This window comes from Urocampus carinirostris, chromosome 19, assembly GCF_059441175.1.
Source record: "Urocampus carinirostris isolate Australia breed hairy pipefish chromosome 19, RoL_Ucar_1.0, whole genome shotgun sequence".
Classification (NCBI taxonomy): domain Eukaryota; kingdom Metazoa; phylum Chordata; class Actinopteri; order Syngnathiformes; family Syngnathidae; genus Urocampus; species Urocampus carinirostris.
This window is the reverse complement of record NC_142367.1, coordinates 24,446,961-24,468,366: the sequence shown is the minus strand read 5'-3', so window position 1 is coordinate 24,468,366 and position 21,406 is coordinate 24,446,961. Positions and strand designations below refer to the sequence as shown.

The 21,406-nt window shown below is 40.3% G+C and overlaps 2 protein-coding genes across 5 annotated transcripts in view; one reads left to right on the top strand and one right to left on the bottom strand.

Moving 5' to 3' along the window:
* Nucleotides 1-150: 150 nt before the first annotated feature.
* tdrd1 (tudor domain containing 1) lies at nucleotides 151-6,790 on the bottom strand. 3 transcript variants are annotated; one of them, XM_088323712.1, is made up of 13 exons: nucleotides 6,740-6,790; nucleotides 6,320-6,474; nucleotides 6,193-6,230; nucleotides 5,126-5,171; nucleotides 1,936-2,038; nucleotides 1,800-1,866; nucleotides 1,639-1,719; nucleotides 1,391-1,567; nucleotides 1,174-1,317; nucleotides 813-978; nucleotides 674-751; nucleotides 512-552; nucleotides 151-435 (listed from the first exon to the last, which is right to left on the bottom strand). In XM_088323712.1, exons 1-13 carry the CDS (start codon nucleotides 6,781-6,783, stop codon nucleotides 304-306), a joined length of 1,272 nt encoding a protein of 423 aa, XP_088179838.1. In that variant the 5' UTR covers nucleotides 6,784-6,790; the 3' UTR covers nucleotides 151-303. The 3 variants fall into 3 exon arrangements, with proteins under 3 accessions (XP_088179838.1, XP_088179839.1, XP_088179840.1); XM_088323713.1 differs by having other exon boundaries at nucleotides 1,954-2,038; XM_088323714.1 differs by lacking the exon at nucleotides 6,740-6,790 and adding an exon at nucleotides 6,554-6,679.
* Nucleotides 6,791-10,663: 3,873 nt separating this feature from the next.
* Nucleotides 10,664-21,406, top strand: part of ccdc186 (coiled-coil domain-containing protein 186) — a 34,675-nt gene continuing 23,932 nt past the window's right edge. For both annotated transcript variants that reach the window (XM_088323842.1, XM_088323841.1), the window contains exons 1-6: nucleotides 10,664-10,825; nucleotides 11,490-12,364; nucleotides 14,760-14,886; nucleotides 15,206-15,334; nucleotides 18,364-18,576; nucleotides 18,669-18,788. In XM_088323842.1, coding sequence (XP_088179968.1) covers nucleotides 11,499-12,364; nucleotides 14,760-14,886; nucleotides 15,206-15,334; nucleotides 18,364-18,576; nucleotides 18,669-18,788 — 1,455 coding nt within the window. In that variant the 5' untranslated portion in view covers nucleotides 10,664-10,825; nucleotides 11,490-11,498. The remainder of the gene's footprint in view (nucleotides 10,826-11,489; nucleotides 12,365-14,759; nucleotides 14,887-15,205; nucleotides 15,335-18,363; nucleotides 18,577-18,668; nucleotides 18,789-21,406) is intronic.

The window sequence follows — 21,406 nt, the reverse complement described above, 5'->3', positions numbered from 1 at the left end:
GGTTCCAAAGTGCATTTGATCCCATCAACTTAAAACGGCAGTTACCACACCTCCTCAACCATGACCACTACTCATCCCACCTATACCGGTAATGTACCGGCCCACACGCGCTACTTAGCTTTGTCAATGTGTTCAAGTGACGTTAATATATTGGACTACTCAAGGTGAACTTTATTGAACATAACAAAAAGGGGGAGCGTTTTCTACAGAAACATAAATTCTCTTTTAACAACTTTTTTGCAACAATAATTAAAAGAAGTTTTAAGTCTGCATGCGCTCAACAAGCTGCGTGAAAGAGGAGAGCTATAGACCCAAACGTTCGATGAGCCGCTCCATGCTTTCGATAAGCCGCTCCATGCGTTCGATGAGCCGCTCCATGCATCCGACAAACTTCGCGGAAGCAGAGAGCTGCAGGTCCAAACGATCATTTTGAGACTTTAAAAAAAAAAAAAACAGATACAACACAAGATATGCTAAAATAGAATAAAGATAAAACAATGATAATTCAAACCTCTGGCTCCACAAGTGGACTTCCGGATAAAGTTTGGAAACCTAGTAAAGAACAAAGCAATCATGTTATCATGGAGGAGGCCACAAAATGATATCATCACTGTCAAACTGTTGATCTTAATTGGTATAAACCAATAGCAAGATTCAAGCAGTGCAGGCTTACTTGAATCGTTTACTGTTGGCGAATCGACTGTTTTCCTTACAAGCCTACGATCGATGAGAAGCGAGCTCAGATACTTTCCTAAAATAAAGTACTGTTGTCATGTTTGTCCAACATAGGGTATGATAACATAAGCACGTACCCATGGGAAGCTCGATGTCCACTGCATGTAAATGAATATTTTCCAGTGTTTTCACCAGCTTCACAGTCAGTTCTCGACCAGCAAGAATGTCTTTTGTGACGGAACAACATTCAGTAGACCAGGTGCTCTCCAATGGTTCCACGCCAGAAATTCTACACTCCATTGCCTGAGGAGAAACATTTGTAATTCTATTTTCAGTTTGGCTGTGTGTCATACAGTGCATTTATGATGTCTAGTACGTTTTCTTGAAATACATTTCGCTCTTTCTCAATCAATTTGAAGTGAGTTGCATTAAATACTGTAAAATGTACTTGCACTCGAAAGCCTGGGAAACACTATCATTTTATGTGTGTGTACTGACACAAGGAGGAAATTGCTCAACGACAGCAGGGAGAGGTCTCATCTTTTCCAGGCTGACATCTTCCTCGTTTCCATAATCAATGTAAAGAATTCTGGCAGACCTTTTGTCTACTGCTAAACTCTGGACCAGGCCTCTGTACCATATCTAGGCATGACAGACAAAGGAAAAGAATATTGTCATAAACATCTCAATTAGTCCATGAATTGTCACTTCTTACAAGATCCACAGAGAACTGTGCAGCACATATTTCTCCAACACAGGGGACGTAATGGGCCACAAAGGGATGACTTGAAGTATTCTTGATTAAGCTGACAATAGTCTGCAGAGTCTCCAGCGGTATAGGGTTTTGGAAGAGAAAAAATCTTCCAGGGTTGTAAAACTCCACAACGGATGCCTGAAATAGCCAAACAAGCAATATTTAACGTGCAAAAAAATACAAATCCTTTGCATTCAAGCTTAAAATACCTCAACACCCGTTTCCTTATGAATCTTAACGGGGGGCAAGTCCTTGAAATACACCCTGCGGATTTCCTTTGCATCTGCTTGCTTCATTTCACAGTGGGGGGACATTCATTAAGTACATCAGTCTAAGTTGCATACATATGGAAATCCAAAGTTTTAATTACTTTTGATTCATGTAGGTTGGTCTCATTTGCAAATGTTGGGACATCAGCAGACAGGATCAAATGTTCTCTACAAAGTAGAATTCAAATGAACTCTTGAACATATTATTTGGGACAATTAAACCTATTGTTTGCTTGCTTTGCAGTAGTCATGCACATCAGTTTGTGTTCCACCCAGTCATGCTCCTGACACGTTGCAGAGCAGTAGAATGCCTTCTTGCATTGCGAACAACGCAAATTTCCTGGAGAGTAAAAAGCATACAAGTAAAACTGAATATGTAAGGCGTGGGACAAGGAATGAATTAAATTGTTCCATTGACCTTCATTACCCCGGTTTTCGGGTGCAATATCCCAGTTAAGTGCAATATTCCGATGATGTACCGTTTTTATTTTAGGTGCTCTTGACTTGGCTTTTAAACAATTGAGCAGAAGAAACATTTTATTTGCAGAAAAATAATTTTATTGCAGGAGTACTGTATTTTATTTGTACAGGTAAGACTTTTGCACTGTATTATTTATTTCATTTCCGCTTGACTTCATTTTAATAATATTGTGCAAATGAAAGATTATTTAGTTGGCATGCTGGCTTATTACGGTTTTAAGTGCAATATCCTAGTTCGGTAAGGTTTTTTTTTCAGATGTGAATACTTTATATTAGAGGTTATAAGTTTATGTGAATGAGGACCAATGTTGTAAGTCTTAGGTATGACCCGGCCGAGGCTTGAACCAGCGACCGCCCAGTCTCAGGGCGGGCGCGCTACCCCAAGACCACCAAGCTGGTATATAAGATATTCCCATTTCCATGTTGACCTCATCCAAGAAGTTGTACAATTTTATAGTAAAAAACATCACATTTTTAGGTAAGATTTCAAACTTTTTCTCACTTTTTCGCTTCATGTCAAATATGCTAAAGGTTGATAAATTCAAACACTCTTATGTCCAAATTAATGGCTTCAAACCTATGTGCTTTTTCACGCTAGCTAATAACTCCATGGAGAAATGTTAGCTTAATGATCGCTACTAGGTAAAGGGACAGTTGTAACACACCCAAAAATGACAACGTTTGTAGAGTCTATATGGACAAATGCAAGGGCAAAGAAAATCCCAGAAATAAATGAAACGTTGATAGATAGATAGATAGATACTTTATTCATCCCCGAAGGGAAATTCACATTTCCAGCAGCATCCCTTCGCTGAGAACAATACAATAATAAAACAAAAAGAATACAATATACAAATACCCAGTGTGACGTGCAAATGCCCACTGTAGCGTGTTATATAGAATAACTAAATAGTGCTACACAGAATACATATTGCAATAAGATTCGGTAATATGCAATGTAGGTGGTGTGGTTTACTGTGGGCTTTTACTCTGCCGGGTAGAGTTAAAGAGCCTCATGGCATGAGGAAGAAAAGATCTCTTCATACAATGTCTTGATTGCAGGTGAAGTCTGCACCCAAGGCACTGGCTTATATATTCCTCACAATTGCTGGTCAAGACTGATAAGCAACACTGTTCATACAAAATGATAGATATGACACGAGCGCTTTGTTCTATTCCATGCTCTTTTTGTCATATTTGAATTAAATAAATAGTTCAAATATCAGAGGATCTGAATCCACCATCCAACCATTGTCAGCACCGCTTACCCTCAGTAGGGTCGCGGGGGTGCTGGAGCCTGTCCTAGCCATCTTCGGGCAGTGGATACCCTGAACTGGTTGCCAGCCAATCACAGGGCACAGAGGGACAGACAATTTGCTCGCTCATTCACACCTAGGGACAATTTGGACCGGCCAATTCACCTAAGATGCATGTTTTTGGAATGTGGGAGGAAACCCATGCAAGCACGGGGAGAACATGCAAACTCCACACAGGAGGTTCGATCTCATGACCTCAGAACTGTGCCACACACGCACTAACCACTACGCCGCCGAACTGCCCTATCTGAATCTTATTTGTAATAATAATTCACACTGTTGCAACTGTACACGCAAAGTGTTACAACCGTATCTGGTACTGGGAACGGTTGTAACACATCTCGCTGTTGGAGAGTGTCACAGACTGTTAGAGCCAATTAGAACTCCACCATTGATCTCTACTACAAATTATCGTGAGGGGTGAAGCAAAATGTATTACAACTGTACCTGGTGTCCAGTGTTCTCGTTTGCCCGCGTCCCAGACGCATCATTTTTGCTGGGGACGCATAGTCTCAAATCAACGTGCGTCCCCAGGACGCAACCTTTTTGCCACAAAATTGTCATTATTACCCGATTACATTTTTTTTAACAAAGATTTACTGCACTCCAAACTTTTTGTCAGGCAGATCCGCCATTGTTGTTTTGGTCTCGCGGTTCGAGTTTTCGTCTGCACGCCGATCTCGGCCAACGAGATCTCGTTGCTTCGAGATTACGTCGTCGTTGTGGTGCTTGTCGTCAAGCGAAGGTTAAGTATGCCTCCGAAAAAAAAGTTAGTATTAGGTGAAAATCAACGCAAAATTGGTAATTTCTTCAGTGTCAGTAGAGTGATAACAACGGCAGTAATTCCGGCACAAAAAACGGCGGAGAAATTAATACCTGTCAACCTGTATGTTTTTGCCATACAAATTACGTTTATTATGCATTTTAAGACGTGTACGAGATACGAAAAAATCTGTACGGAAAAACGCAAATTTGTCAATGATGGGTACCATCAGGTATACACCGACTATCATGAAACGGCAAATCAATCAAGTCAAACGAGTTCGAGTTGTGTAGTGAAAGGAAGTCAGTCTTTTTTAGAGAACCGGCTTTTTTGGCTCAACTCATTAAAAAGAGCCGGCTCTCAAACGGCTCACTTGCTTAGATGATTGACATTATGAATTATGTTGTATAAAGAAGTTAAGAAAAAAAAGGAAGCATAAAAGGAGAAAATAAAAAAAAGACAGGTTTGTGGCTATCCCTTTAATCGGTATATTACCAACAATAATTTGATGCAGAAAATGAATTAATAATTTGATGATTAAAACTGAATGAACATATAGATTTATATTATATATTTGTCGCCGATTTACGATTTCAACCTCGATAACACTAAATCTTGGGGACCCATAGATCTCTGTTGGGACCCATAGATTTTTGAGCATGCGAGTCCCCGGGACCCATCACTTTTCACAGGTCAAATGAACACTGGGTGTCCCCTACTTGTTTTGAATCATGGTTTTGAGTTGTTCCTTGCCCGCATGTTGGTTTAAGATCAGGTAATTGTGTAATTGTAATGCTGTGCAGTCCTTTGAGACAGTTTGTGATTAAGGGCTATATAAATAAATGTGACTTAACTTGAATTATATTACCTGGCTGTCCACAAGTGTTGCAGAGCTTCGCTGGCGGTTTCACAGACTCCAAGGAGAAAGATATATATTTTTGTCATAAATAAATATGAGAATTAACAATCATTTACGAATTAGAAATGGAAATATTTCAAATACAGTGGAACCTCGGTTTTTGAACGCTTTTCAGTTCGAATAAATCGGAGTACGACCAAAAATTTCGAGAAATTCTTGCTCCGCTGTTCCGTCAAAAAAATCGGAGTTCGAACGCCGGTAATGCGTGAGTGCGTACGCTAGGGTGCCATGTTGAGCGGCGTACGGGTGTAGATCGCTCTTTCCGTCACCAACTGTTATCGCGTGCGGACGTGTTTCGTTTTGCTTTCAATATAGGTGTACCAAGTGTTTTAGCCCCTAATTATACCTCCGAAGAAAGTCAGTGCAAGCACCAAAGTTGCTACAGGTGAAAAAAAAAAAGTAGTGCGTACAACTATCGCATTTAAGAAAGAAATAATAGCAAAATATGAAGGTGTGCGAGTATCGGATCTTGCTAGGAAATACCCCAATATCCACCTGCGCCTTCTGCTGACCACCACAAAGGTAAAAAATCCTATTCATAATTCTTTTCTTTATCCTTTTTTTTTTTTTTTAATGTTTACACGTTCATGTTAGCGTAATCTTTCGTACGGAAGATTACGATAACGCGAACGTACGATTAGCCTAGGTTGGCTTTATGTTTACTTTGAACATTCAATCTAAACATTCAGGGTGTTGGAACGGAGCCCAACTTTCCAATGAACCGCTCACCACTTGTTGTGGAGACCCGGGTGCTAAATGACCTGATTTTTTATTTTTACACGTTTATGTTAGCGTAATCTTTCGTACGGAAGATTACGATAACACGAACGTACGATTAGCCTGGGTTAGCTTTATGTTTACGTTGAACATTCAAGGTAAACATTCAGGGTGTTGGAACAGATTAAAACGAGTTACATTATTTTTAATGGGAAAAATGATTTCGGTGATCGAACAGGGTTCTGGAACAGATTATGGTCGAGAACCGAGGTTCCACTGTATAAGAATACTGTACATACAGCTTGCAAATCCCCACTGCCTGTATGAGGAATTGGATCTGAGGGGGGAAAAAAAACGAGAGTAAGGTTCAGTATAATTAGTTAACATGATTTTATGTCAAATCGCCTGGGATTGGAATAAATGTACCGGCTTCAGACGATAAATCTAGCCTTGCGGGGTTAACGGCCTGAAGGACACGTTCTGGAAAAGGAGCCCCGACCGGACCGTACGACGGCTTCCACAAGGGCCCATTAAGCTGCACCGACTTCAGGTTAGATGGGGTGTTCATTGTAAATGTCACTCTGTTGTTAATTAAAAATAAGTGTGATAAGAATAAACATATATAATATTGACGAGACTTGGTACGAAAAAACATGGCACCTGCAGCTATCAGTTAGCTTGACAATTAGCTTCAAATTGCCAACTTTGAGTTCGAAATATAATAGCACAAAACTAGCCAGAAGATAAATTATATTAAAAACATATCATTTTAAAAACCATAATAGTCCCATGTTATTTAGTATTTTAATATTCGTCCGACATTTTAGAAAGAATTCAACATTTTACCTGCGTCTAGAAGTGTGGTGGGAAATTGGAATGGAACTGCGCATGCGCAATGGTACATCTGCTGCTAGTTTTGAAACATTTCCCCCAAAAAACGAATAAATGTCGAACTTTTTTTCATGAATAAGCGTTAGATTTTATTGCACTCTTGATTTTTACACGCGAAACATAAGTAGAATATTAAAATAAAAACTTGTGCTTGTTCAAACTTTTACCAAATGGAAAAACTACTACGTTCGTACGTTACTTTAACTTGATTACTTTCAATGACTTTTGGATTACTCCAATACCAAATATGCTAATAAAAGACAAAAGAAACTAAATATGAATAAAATTACAAAATTTTGTGCAGGCTTGGGGAGTAACGGATACATGGAACGGCAAAAATGATGTTGGCAAACTGTTTGGATTTATTTTCATTTGATGTTCGTTTTGCCGGAGATCAAAGAGATCAAAGCCAGGAGAGAAAGCTTACCACGTGTTGTGAGTCATCATTTGATTCATATTTAGTTTCTTTTGTATTTTATTAGCATATTTGGTATTGGAGCCAATTATCCAAAAGTAATTGAAAGTAATCAAGTTAAAGTAACCCTACCCAACCTTGTACGTTCGTTGCAGCGTTTTTAATGCTTTATTTAACAAAATACGTAATTATTTCAAAAATTCATATCAAGTTGCGTTAACTGTTCAAACAATCAAAATAGCAGCAAATAAAATTAACATAAAATTGTATTGTTTTATGGTCACATGGTTTTAGGAAAGCTTTATCCATAAAATTGTATTGTTTAACTTTAAATTGGAAAACAATGAAATCTATATTTTTTACAAGTGAAACTTATAGTGTGAGGGCAGTCAGAAAAAAAGGAAAAAAAAGATTAAAATAATAAAACAAAAAAAAGAAGTCAAAGGCTGGGGTGGGAAAGAAACAAAATAATAAAAGAAAAGAAACAAGTGAAAAAAAAGAATAAAAAAGGAAACTGGAGAACAAAAAAAGGAAAAAAGTGGGGTGAAAAGCTAGGGGGAAGAGAAACAACAAAATTAAAAAGAAAAAAGTAGAAGTAGAAAGGTTTGGGAGGGGTCTCTCTGATCAGTATATGACCAATAACAATATAATATATAGCACAAAAAAAAGTATATAGTTTTAAAAAAGATGTATATTCTACTAAAGTATAACAACTTTTATTTATCACTCTGCCATAAACTTTTAACTCATTTAAACGTTTTTTTTTATACTAAGTCATTTTAAACTGGAAACCCTGATTAAAACAACAAAATGTCTTTTAGAAATACTAGAATAAACTCGTCTCTGTCATGTCTGTCTCTGCTAAGGCGCATTTACTTGGTCAGAGACCTCGTTTCGTTTATTTTGATTTGATCAGTGACCAAAAAGACCATCTTTGAAGAGCCTGATAACTCTTTACACTGAAAAACAACGGCGACCAGATGATGAAGGTGCTGTATCTGAGTCAGATCAGGAGGCCTCTCCTGCTAGTTTTAAACATGGAAACCAGTACTATCTGTTTCATGTGGGGGAGCAAACCCCTACCCAAAAAAACAGCCTGGAGAGGGATGGGGGCCACCAGGCTGTACTTGCCCAAGACTCTACAGGAAGTGGTACTCCCACGACCCTGGTGGTTAGGGGTTCTGTGAAGTGTATGCGCATTGTGCAGTGTATATAACTGTAGACTGACACACGCATATATTGTCATGGTTGCCATGGCGCCCAATTGGCCCTGCCCGTGTGACGCCAACTGCAGCTCATTGACAGATTGGCTTCCAGTCTATATAAGCTCAGTGCATTCTTCCTTGGTCAGTCCGTCAACGGACCTTTGCTCTGCAAGACGTGGGTTCTGACTCGGTTGTGGTTCCTGTTGGTATTTCCTGTCGGTATTGTTCCCCTTTATTTTGTCCTGTTTAATATCGGTGTCCAGTTTAGTTCCCGTCCATTTTCGTCCTGTTTATTATTCTCTCCAGTTTTCATTCCCGTCTAGTTTGTTTAATTTCGATATCCTGTTTCATTATCTATCCTGTCTGTCCCGTCCTGTCTGGTATCTACCCCATCTGTCCGATATCAACTCAGGCAATTGGTATCGATCTCGTCGGCCTCTGGCTTCCTATCATTTCACACCAGACTGCTGCCTAACGTGCATGACTCCCCATTTCCCGTAAAATAGAAGGCTTGTGTGAGTAACGTCACGCGTTTGGGTCCTGATCCTGTTCTGGTTCATGATAGATAGATAGATAGATAGATAGATATTTATTATTTTAATCCACATAGGGCTTAATGAAACCGTCTGAGTACACAGACTTGTAATTTATTAATTGAATGGACTTTAATGACTTGATGATCCCATTGAATGGTTGTTAAAAAAAATCAATAAATAACACTAGTTGTTTCAGCAAGTACTTTTTTACTTCCAATCAAGTAATTATTTGGATCACTACTATCCACTTTTACTTGAGTTGTATTATTCTGAAGTAACATTACTTTTGCTGGAGTACAAATTGAGCCTCCTCTACCCAGCATGCCTATGCTTTTATTACTACAGACCTACATTATCTATAGGCCTTCAAAAAGGAGTCAAAATGACAAAAAAAGTCATTTCAGTGAAAGAACATTTAGCATCAGGAAAAAAAAAGCCAAAAAGAAGTTGCAAAATATGTTATCACAGTTTTGGGCTCTTGTTTAGGGTGGTGATGGCCCTGGGGAAGAAGTTGTCTCACTCTCTTTCTTTATTTCTCTCGTTCTCTTTTCATTTGAAAGAAACTTCTGGTATTTTATGGGGTTAACAGGAGCAATTGTCTAAGCCACGGGTGTCAAACATGCGGCCCGCGGGCCAGGTCAGGCCTTCCTAGGGTTTTAATCTGGCCCGCGAGAAATCGCTCAGAGAAGAAACATAAGAGAAAAATTAGCTGCAATTGAAATAGTTCTTCTTGATGTCGCCTAAGCCAGGCGCCACTCACATAGGACTTGGAGCTCTTTTTCTCTCTGTCTCATGCTCCCCCTCTCTTACTTTTCTTTTTCTCTTTCTTTTTTCACTTTCTTTCTCTCGTCCTTTTTTTCCTTTTCACTCTTTTTCTCACTTTCTCTTTCTCACTCTCTTTTTACTCTAGTCTTTTCTCCTTTTCCCCTTCTATATCCCCTTTTTCTAACTTTATCTCTCTTTCTCACTCTGTTTCTTTCTCTCCTTTTTGTGCTCACTTTCTTGCTCTCTCTCTCTCTCTCTTTACTTCTGTCATTCTTTTTCTTTATTTCTGTTTGTCTCTTTCGCTTTCTCACTTTCTTTCTCTCTTTATTTTTGTTTCTTGTTTTCCATCTCTTCATTTCTTTCGATTCGCTCTTTAGATAGATAGATGGATAGATAGATATTTTCCCTGGTTATCATCTTCTTGCTTTTCCCTTTATCAATACTGCACGTTTTAGGACCCAGCGCTATAAATACGGTACAAAAATGCAGTATTTCTGTAATTGATTACATATTCTTAATTATAGACATGATTTCACGGACTCTTCATATTTCCTGATCATCGCAAGCTTCATTTCTATTGTTATCATCATTTTGCTTCTTTCTTTTGCGTTTTCTTCATTATTTCTCTCTTTTACTCCCTTGTTCTCTCTTGCTCTTGTTTTCTTTCTCTCTTTCCTGCTTTTCACTCTCTCTCTTTCTCACTCTCGTTCTTTAAAATCTCCTAGTTTGGCCCCCATGAGATTTTTTTGGGGGGATATGGCCCCCAGCTAAAATGAGTTTGACCTGGGATGGGCTCCAGCACCCCCGCGACCCTACTGAGGATAAGTAGTGCAGCTAATGAGATAAGATGAGACGAGAATCAAAATTTGTTTCCGCACAAGAAATGGGAGGAGCTACTTTCCATATTATTCTGACGTCAGGCAAATCCTTGCCTACGATTGGTTCACACTTCCTGTCCTTTTTCCCCCAGCAGTGGCCATATTTGTGTATGTGTCATACCTAAAAGGACTTGTTGGGCCGATCAGCTGGCGAGAAAAACACAAGTCAGGACTCAAAGTTCACTTTCACGTTAACCCAAGCTCCATAAGAGATCATTCTACTCATGGATTTACCAAACTCGGTGGGTAAATGTAAATTCAAGCACTTGTTTGCCTCCCGGAAGTGAGTATTCAGTGCTTCGCTACCAGCTGTAAGCTAGCTAAATGTTTCGTTATCTTTACAACCTAATCGGAACAGTACAACGTTTCAAATATAATCAAGTCGTAATGCTGAATTGAAATGCAGTAAAGAGGGGTGTTCGGGGCTTATCATGAATTAACAATGGCAGTTTAGGAGCTCAGCATACTACGAGTAAGCTAATAACCTTGCTTGCTGTTATCTACCTATACGCATGCTTAAAATGCATAAAAATCCCAGTTTGTCGCATAATTCGATTTATGATCCACAATGCGACACTGCAAGGTGCAACAGCGATCAAATATTTCTTCATTTAAAGCTTGAAAGCCGTTCTTATCTTGACAGATGACACCTGTCAAAAGTACTATCCACGCCTATGGCGGTGAAAGCTGGGGATTTTTAATAGTTCAATTCATAAATCACGGACAGAGGACGTAGTTTTACTTGGACATTTTACACCTATAGGATATGTGAGTACACTAGCAGAGCTTTCTGGTCCTCTTTGTCACACATCAGTAAGTTCAATGTATCATATGTGGAATCACAAAACAGTATTGCCCTTCTTTCTCATTATGTGCTCATTGTGTTGTACTCTCAATAATATATAGATTTGACACATGGAAGGCACTTTAGAGCACCCTGGTCAAGCTTCGGATCCGCACATGATGGAGGGATCTGGCGTGGAGTTCATAAAGGAATCACCACCCGTGGAACAACTCCAGAATTGCACTCGCAAAGTAGAAAAACAGGAACCCACGTCCGCTGATAGTATATCAGAGGATTGTGCACATACTAAAGGTGACGTTATCATCAAAACAAATACAGATGATCTTGTAAAGACAATGATTGAGCCACAAAAAGGAGGTGGTGAGCCAGCCTCTGAACACAACTGTGATAGTATTACATGTTCAGCAGTAGAAGAAAAACCCCCGCCTCTTTTAATGGATGTGGCCCCAGGTGATGCACTTGACAATTCCGCCATTGTAGAACTGACTTTTGACAAAGAAAATGAATCTCCGAATGGTAACGAAGAGTCGCTTGTCAGCAATGAGGCATCGCAATCCAACCAAAACGGATTCGCTGAAATGCCGTCGTCCATGTCGGTACATAGCGCTTCCAACAACTCACCCTCCGATTCGACGATCACCACGTCTAGCATTTCCAATGGCCCCTCCACCACCACCTCTAGCCCGCAATGTAGAGCAAAAATGTCTGCGCCTACCGATTTGACTTCGAGTCCGTATGACACAGACTGCAGTAGGAAGCTCATTTCGCAGATCCAGCGGTCCACTTCGCAGGAGTCTCTGCTGGACGAGTTGGAGTCTGATCTGATGACCTGTCAGCTTCCTCAAAATGAAAGTGATGGCTGGAGGAAAGGAAGCCTCCCTCTAAACGGAGTCACTTCGGAGCAGGACGACTGCATGTTGGTCTTTGAGAAGTGTGTCCAGTACAAGTATGCGCAGCAGGAAAAGTCCATCCAGAGGTGAGCTTATCGTGTTTAGTGTCACTACCTGCCTGACATTCTAATTCCTTGGTATTTGTCCTGAAATTGGAACATTTCAAAATTCTTAATAGTTTTGATTTAAAAATAAAATGCAAGCTATAAACCAAAGCAATACCCATTTTGTTCAGTTCCCAATTTCAATTACCGTAAATTCCGGACTATAGAGCGCACCTGATTATAAGCCGCACCCACCACATTTTAGGAGGATAACCGCTTTTGTACGTACACAAGCCGCACCTGTATATAAGCCGCATGCGTCCACATTACAACATGTAACACAATCACAAAATTAAGCCAATCCCGACTTTGAGTCCCACGATTGTAACTGATTATAAAGTAGACAGTCCAAAAACGAACGGAAAATGATACTGGTACTTAAGGTTTGATGCAGAGTCCGGGTCCCGTTGAAAATAATCCAAGGAAAAAAAAAAAAGTATATTTCCAAAGGTAAGGGTGGGAAAAATATATATCCACTATTGTCCGCTGCGTCCACAAACACGTCTCACCTTTACTCCACTTCCCGTCAGCCCCCGTTGTTTTCGCCCCTTCTTTTTGATTCGCCTGTGGAAAACATATCAGAATAAGTCTCTCGATTGCGTTTAGCTTGAAATCTGCGTCATGTGCCTTTCTTTTTGCATTTTGCATGATGAGGATATGTCTACGCTAATTTAATTTGTGCACAAGCTAAGAAGTTGCAGTCTTCCTCGGCGCACATATTCCACCGGTCTAAATCTTACCTTTTGTACCTGAGCGCCGCTGGCGGCTGTTAGAAAAATGACATAAATTGGCCGCATCACTGAATAAGCCGCAGGGTTGAACGTTTGGGAAAAAAGTAGCGGGTTATAGTCCGGAATTTACGGTAAGTAGTATTTCGTGACGCATTAGATGCTAATGTCTTCAGTGCAAGATAAATGGATGCGAGTGGATTTAAGTGTATTCTTTATATATTTTATTATTAGCATATGTATTATGTTTTACTTCTGCAAAGAATGGATGAAAGTCGTTTGACTAAAAGACTATGTAATACAGGAGTGGTGGGAAATATAATCAGAGGAAGGCCCAAATTTGGTCGGATGGGTACGGTGAAACGTGCTCTGGATGTGAGGTTGGTTAATTTAATGGATGCAAGAGTGTACTAGGTATAGGCGTGAATGGCAAAGCATAAGTTAAGAATGACTGATGTTGATGCTTATGATGCGGAGGGGGTAAACCAGTGTATGCTGCCGGGCTTCTCTATTCATAAAAAGTTACATGGCACGGCAACTCAGCCGCTTTTTGTGCCGTGGGCTTGATGTTTGGTGTCAGGTTCGGAAGAGCGAAGAGGATTGAATGTTCGGTGAATCTGAGCGTGTTCTTGACTCTGCCAACTGCCACTAGGGGGATATGACTTCAGTATATAGATAGATGGTTTATATATATTTTTCAAACTATATGCATTGATTGCTTTTATTTATTCTACACACTGTATTTTGTTCATATTGTTTTGTTCTTACAATTTATTCTATTGTTTGTATTTTTTTAATTGACCCTAAATATACTTAATTAGCGATGATAAAATTCTATGTTTATATTAAAATATTGCCTACACATTTACTATTGTATTATTTTTCAGATTTTTAATTAAATTTTTGCACACCATAGCAGTCCCCTTCTTGCAACCGTTTCTCAATGATGAACTGGACAAACAAGAATATATTTTTTTTCGTTACCTTCATCCAATTGCAAGGGAAAAGGGCAGCTATTAATGTGTTTATTTAAAATTACACGCAATGTTTACGGTTCACGGATCCCTTAACCACCTGGGTCATCAGGGCACCACTTCCTGTGGTTCGTCTTGGGCAAGTACAGCCTGGCAGCGACTATCTCTCGCCTTTTTTGGGGTTGGGGTTCGCTCCCCAACATGAAATAGATAGTTTTGGTTCTGATGGTTATCAGTAGCTCGAGCATCGTCCTGTTCTGATTCAGATACAGCACGTCCATCAGCTGGTCACTGTTGTTTTTCAGTGTAAAGCGTCATTCTGCTCTTTAGAGATGGCTGATCCCAAATCACTAGGTAAAAACGTCTTTGTCTTTGAAACTTAAAGCAAGATGGTTTTGTTCACATTCACATCACACAATACACAGAGTAACATGTTATAAACATACAATGTTCTACCTTCATTATTGTAAATTGATAATTGTAATGTATTCTTGTGAAATATATTTGCTTCCAAAGTACAATTAGTTTTGGCACTTGGTATTAAGTCTAAATCATAAATGATTAAATAAATTCCAAGATCGACCCCCCAAAAATTGCAAACATGTTTATTTCTAATCTGTTTCACATATTCATCCATGTCCCCATTGATTGAAATTGAACCAACGTGTTTTGGAGGTTGCTGGAGGAGAACAAGAGACATCAGGATTTGATCCTGGGCATCTGTTCTGAGAAGGACAACATGAAGGAAGAACTGAAAAAGCGAGCAGAGACAGAGAAGCAGCACTTGGGCACCATCAGAAATGTTAGTGACCTTTTCCCACTTGCCTTTTTTGTCTACATTTAAACACAAATTTATTGTGTCGTGTACACCTATTCTTCTGTTTGGGGAAACAACCCGTGTGAGTGTTTCTGTTATGAGTGCACAAGGACAAGATTTTATCAGCACAAATTGATACTAATCAAATCCCGGGTGAAAATGGACCTGGTTTGACAATAATAAGAGACTAATTCTCCGCATAGAAGTGACCTTTGTGTCGCAGGTTAGGTGTGACAGGCGGCCGACCCGATGCATGACAAACCGTTGGCCCTGTTTTACATACAATTCATGTGTTTGTTTACAGCTGGAGGGCAAGGTGACTGAGCTGCAGAGGGAGCTGAAGGAGACACGGGACAAAATCGTTCAGCAGGAGCAGGCGGCCAAAGCTGGACTGATGCAAATGCAGAAGGAGATGACCTATCGCCTGGAACAGGTGACACACTCCACCCCATGAATGAATGAATGGCCTTTCTTTAGTGCTGTGGAATGCTCTTCCACCTGAGATTCGATATGTAACCTCAGTGGAACTGTTTCAATCTAGGCTTAAAACACGCTTCTATTCAATAGCATATGAATAACCTATATTTAATGTTGACAATATATGTGTATTATTTGTTATTGCAACATCCATTTTGGCCTGGTCATCCTGGAAGTGGGATTACCTCATATGCGGTCCCTTCTCATGGTTTCTTCATTTTCCTCATGTTGAGGTTTTTGAGTTTTTTCCTTGCCCACATGTAGGTTTTAGATAAGAGAATGGTGTAAAAATTAGTCTGTGGTTTGTCATAGTCTGTAGTCTGTTCAGCCCTTTGAGACTCTTTGTGATTAAGGGCCAGGGTTGGGTAGGGTTACTTGAACTTGATTACTTTCAATGACTTTTGGATTACTCCAATACCAAATATGCTAATAAAAGACAAAAGAAACAAAATATGAATAAAATGATGACTCACAACACGTGGTAAGCTTTCTCTCCTGGCTTTGATCTCTTTGTTCTCCGGCAAAACTCACATAAAATGCGACAGAAACAAAATGAAAATCAATCCAAACAGCTTGCCAACATCATTTTTGCCGTTCCATGTATTCCGTTACTCCCCAAGCCTGCACAAAATTGAGTCATTTTATTCATATTTAGTTTCTTTTGTCTTTTATTAGCATATTTGGTATTGGAGTAATCCAAAAGTAATTGAAAGTAATCAAGTTAAAGTAACTCTACCCAACCCTGTTAAGGGCTAAACAAATAAACTTGACTTGACTTGACTTTCCATTATACAAGTGTAACGGATTAGGAGAGTTACCTTTCACTGCAAGTAAAATATTAAAAAGGTAAAAATGTGCATACATATTTAAAAAAAATAACGTTGGAAAAACAATTTCCCTCTAAATAATGTACATTGTGCTATTGGACTGCACTTTGATAAACCATATTTTTTGTACTCACTGGTTGGGCGGGAGGTTGTTTTGTAGTCATAGAGGTTCGAACAAAGAGAGGAATTTATTGATGGTTCTAGGAGTATTGACATGAGCTGAGTCACACTTTGTATCACTGTATATGATGTACTTCCTTCAAAGAGCGCCAATATATATTATCCACCTTGCAATAAATTTGGAGGTATAGTGTGAATTTTGGGGAGGAATGTTTTTACTCCCTGATCATGGAATTAATTTCATTTAAATTGTACTTGGCAGTAGCATGGAAAAAACATGTAATGGAGTTTTACGACTTGCACTACAATACACACAATTATTTAAATGTGAAGTTTTAATGCAATTTCTTTGTTTGTTTTTTGTGTCAGTAATTTAATTTTAGGCACATTTGCCAGTGATCATCAATAAGCATTGTTCCTTAAAAACAACAATTGGCCATTTAAAATAGTAAATTATTACAACATCACAATAAAGGCCGCATCTGTAAAGCTGAAGTTCTAACAAACTGTCAATTTATCCATCCATTATCTGCATGGCTTATCCACAGTAGGGTCGCGGGGGTGCTGGAGCCCATCCCAGCTATCTTTGAGCAGTGGGCAGGGGACACTCTGAACTGGTTGCCAGCCAGTTGCAGGGCACACAGGGACAGACAATACGATCGCTCATTCACACACTAGGGACAATTTGAACCGGCCAATTAACCTGACATAGATAGATAGATAGATTATTCATCCCCGTAGGGAAATTCACACTTCCAGCAGTATCCTTGTGTTGATTATTAACAGAATAACAGGAAGGCCTCAGGGTGCTGTGTTTGTAGTTTAGCAACAGCGGAGTGGATGACGTCACACGCTAGGCCAAAAGTTCGCGTCTCCGGAGCAGATGGAAATCTTTGTGCCCAGGGTTACACCACCTCGTGTTCACGTAGATAGCGAGTCCGCTTCCTCTCCGCTTCCCGCAGGCTTTTGTGTCTGTCTGCCCTAACAGCGCCGAAGCCAGGTAGCTCCACGTTAGCGTCCATGATGCTACACGTGAGCCACTTTTCCGTAAAACACAGCAAACTGCACTCCCTGTACGCTTCGATGTTTTTCATCAGCGAGGCAAGTTCGTCGGTCTTATTTGGTAGAGAGTTCACATTTCCCATTATTACGGACGGCACCATCGGCTTGTATCGCCGTTAGCCGCTTAGCCTTCACCTTTGCTCCGGCTCTGCAGCCACGATAGGGCCCCCTCATCACGCCGGCACGAGAATTCTTCAGGGCAAGGAGTTGATTCCTGGAATAAACGCATTTTTGTGCGTTATAACCCATAACGATAGGATAGAAAGTAATCCAAAGTTTAGTTGTCAAACGGGTCGAAAAACACTGAAGATGGAAGCAGACAATAAAAACAATGAATCACAAAAAGAGCGAAATGACACGGAGCTGCTGTGCATGTTTTTGGAATGTGGGAGGAAACTGCTTCAAAAATGATTCTTTGTTAGCTCTGAGGCTGGTATCACTGGTGTAACTTCTAAAGTAACGCATTTAAAAAGAAAGCTTAGAGTGAAGTTAATGCATCATCTGTCCTTCAATGACTGTAAATCTGGGCCCATTTTGTTCTAAATTGGTCGCTGTGTCAAGCCCTGTGAGCTCAGCGTTTTGTTTGTTTCGCACAATGCTTAACTGTAGCAACAAGAAAAGTGAGGTTTGAGCACGTATAACTTGTTATTGGATACAATGGTCTGAAAAGTAAACAGCTTTTTTCATCCAGAACCATGCACACATGGCAGTTTTCTTTCTCCACACCCGAGAAGTTTTAATTTCACCGTCCGTTGAACAATAGGAGATCGAGTCACGCGGCTTTTATCGCCGCTGAGAGGTTTGACAAAGTCAGCCGTCTTTTGGGGACGAACGCTTTGCGTCACACCAGTTTTGAGGAATAGACGGGAGAAATCTCGAACTTTCAAGTCTGGACTTTGTAATCATTGTTTCTTGAGGAACTTGTACACTTAGGTAGCGCTGTCATGAAAAGAAGTGACCCACAACTCTCCTGCAGGCCAATAGGAAGTGTGAGGAAGCGCGCCAAGAGAAGGAAACCATGGTGATGAAATACGTGCGTGGGGAGAAGGAAGCTCTGGACCTGAGGCGAGATAAGGAGAGTTTGGAGAGAAAACTGCGGGAGGCCACCAAGGAAGTGGACCGCCAGGCCTTGCGAGGAAACCAGCTCGCCCAGGAAAGAGGCCATCTGCAGCAGCTGTGCAACGCCAAGGTTTTGGGATTTCTTTTGCGAAATTGCATTGCATTTCGGGAAGTTAAAAGATTCCCTTTCTCAATTATTGCATCGCTCGCCTTTGTCCTCAGGAAGGAGAGGTCGGCCGGCTGACTCGCGAAGTCGAAAAGCTGAAGGAGGATAACAACTCTCATCTCATCAAGGTCAAATGGGCCCAGAACAAACTCAAAAGTGAGACCGATTCACACAAGGCAAGTGTTGGACTTTAACCCGCTACAATCAGCGTTCGTATGAGTACTTGAAATCCTTGAAAATGTTGCGTTTTTAAGGATTGGAAAGTGCTTGAATTTTGAGTGAAGTGCTTGTAAATGCTTGGAATTGTTGACATGTTTCTCAAAAAGTGCTTAAAAACGGTGCTGACACTGCTCTCTTGTGGGTTCTCTCAGCCATTGTATTTCTTCTTCCTTCGTGACTAACGGCAAATGACATTAGTTTGTATGACGCTTTCCTATTCAGTGTCATCGACCCTAAGAAACAGGTGAATGCTGCACCTAAACAAGGCACTATGAAATGATTATTAGTACAAGGATTATGGATTATATATGGAACTTTATTATGGACCATGCAAAAAATGAGGGTAGCTGTCAATATTACCGATACGCTTCACCTGTGCCCGCTCCTTTGGCGCCAACTCTCTCAGACTCTGATTGGCTCTCTGTCCCTATTTAAACCCACTCCTATCTGTCCCCTGTTGTTAGTCCGTCTGGAAACCTCAGTTTACCCTAGGCAAGCCTTTTTTGACCCTGACTCCCACCTGTTTTTGCTCCTGTCTCTTCCTCGGCTTTGACCCTTTTTTTGAGCCTGACCACGTCTACTCTCCTGTCCCGGCTTTCGACCACGTCTACTAGTGTTTACTATGTTTGTGTACTGTAATGCTAAATCTGTTTCACCCTGGTCATCCTGGAAGGGGGATTACCACTTGTGAGGCCCCTTCTTTTTTCCCTCACGCTGAGGTTTTGAGTTGTTCCTTGCCCGCATGTTAGTTTAAGATCAGGTAATTGTGTCATTGTAATCCTGTGCAGTCCTTTGAGACATTTTGTGATTAAGGGCTATAAAAATAAATGTGACTTGACTTGACTACTGTCCTTTCCTGGCTTACGACTCGCTTACGACCCCGACCACGTTTATGATCTCCTGTCCCAGCTACTGACCTGTTTTTCCGTTCCCGGCGCCGCCATCGCTCGCCACGGAAGTCTCACTTCCGCGTTCAGAGCGACCAGCGATCACCAGACCGTGGGGCAACCCTTTCCTTTCTTCCAATAAAACTGAGAGAAACGCAAGTGGGTCCTGTCTCCGTTGTGGTCCTGACAGTAGCGTCTCCGATTGCTAAATTGTAATGGGAAAAACTTCCTGCAACTTAAAGTCTATGCTACGGATTATCATTTTTACCCAACACCCATATGGGGGAATGTGTCCTATAAATATTTCCGAACGTATTGTTCACTTCCACAAATATATCAGCGATTTACTTGAGATCTAAAAGTCATATGTCTTGATAAATGCACAAGCAAAATAAAAAATGGATACGAAAATCACTGTTATATTTATGGAATATGCAAATGATATGATTCGCACCAGATTTCTTCTTTTAATAATACTGGAGTAATTTGAAAATCTGTTTTGAAAGTCCTTAAAATTGCCTGAATTTGGCCATGAAAAGGGTGTACAAACCCTGTGCAGTTAATTGACAGTTATAAAAGTCAGTTTTGATGAATTGTCACCACACAACTGAAATGTACCGTAAATTCCGGACTATAAGCTGCTACTTTTTTCCCCAAACTTTCAACCCTGCGGCTTATTCAGTGATGCGGCCAATCTATGTCATTTTTCTAACGGCCGCCAGCGGCGCTTGAGTACAAAAGGTAAGATTTAGACTGCAACTTCTTAGCTTGTGCACAAATTAAATTAGCGTAGACGTATCCTCATCATGCAAATTGCAAAAAGAACTTTCAAGCTAAACGCAATCGAGCAGACCGAAATAGAAGAAAACGGAGCTACCGCACGTAAATTTTACTTTGTGAGCGTGACGTTAGCGTGTTTTTGATAAAAGGGAGAGCGTGGAATGACGTCTATATGACAAAGTCTCTTTCCCATACTGAAGGAAGACGACTTTGATGACGTCAGTTATAAGGAGGAAGATGAGGACGATTTACCGTGCTTACTACAAGCACGGTATGTTTTTTTAACAGAGCTGTTAACTGTGTTGCGAGCGTGTTTCTAGTAGCGTTTTGCTACCCTTCACAGGCACGGTTTGGGATGAAAGTTATAATATTATTATTAAAGCTTTGAAAACTATCTCGGAGTACCGTCTCTCTTTGTAAATATGTGTAACATGTATTTGCAACTGTATATTTTTTTAATGTATTTATTTTAGAAACTTATTCTGATATGTTTTGAACGAGCAAATGAGAAAGAAGGGGCGGGGCAAACGCGGGCTGACGGGAAGTGGAGTAAAGGTGAGACGTGTTTGTGGACGCGGCCGACAATAGTGGATATATATTTTTCCCACCCTTACCTTTGGAAATATATACTTTTTTCCTTGGATTACTTTCAACGGGCACTTGGACTTCAGGTTTGCATTAAATCTCTAGTACCGTTAACATTTTCCCTTCATTTTGCCAGCTGTCTTTTTTTGGACTGGGTATGGGTTAATTTCATGTTTATATTGCGTATTTTCAATGTGGGCGCATGCGGCTAATACACTGGTGCGGCTTGTGTATGTACAAAATCGGTTTTCCTCCCGAAATGTGGTGGGTGCGGCCTATATTCAGGTGCGCTCTATAGTCCGGATTTTACAGTAGTCGTCATT

Bases quoted from the DNA above. Each gene is read 5' to 3' on its own strand.
- tdrd1 (XM_088323712.1), bottom strand. From the start codon at position 6,783: ATGCGCAGTTCCATTCCAATTTCCCACCACACTTCTAGACGCAG. The intron at 5,172-6,192 runs GTATGTACAGTA...TTCTCCTTGGAG, and splicing joins GCAGTGGGGATTTGCAAGCT to TCTGTGAAACCGCCAGCGAA. The intron at 752-812 runs GTACGTGCTTAT...ACTTTATTTTAG, and splicing joins GGACATCGAGCTTCCCATGG to GAAAGTATCTGAGCTCGCTT.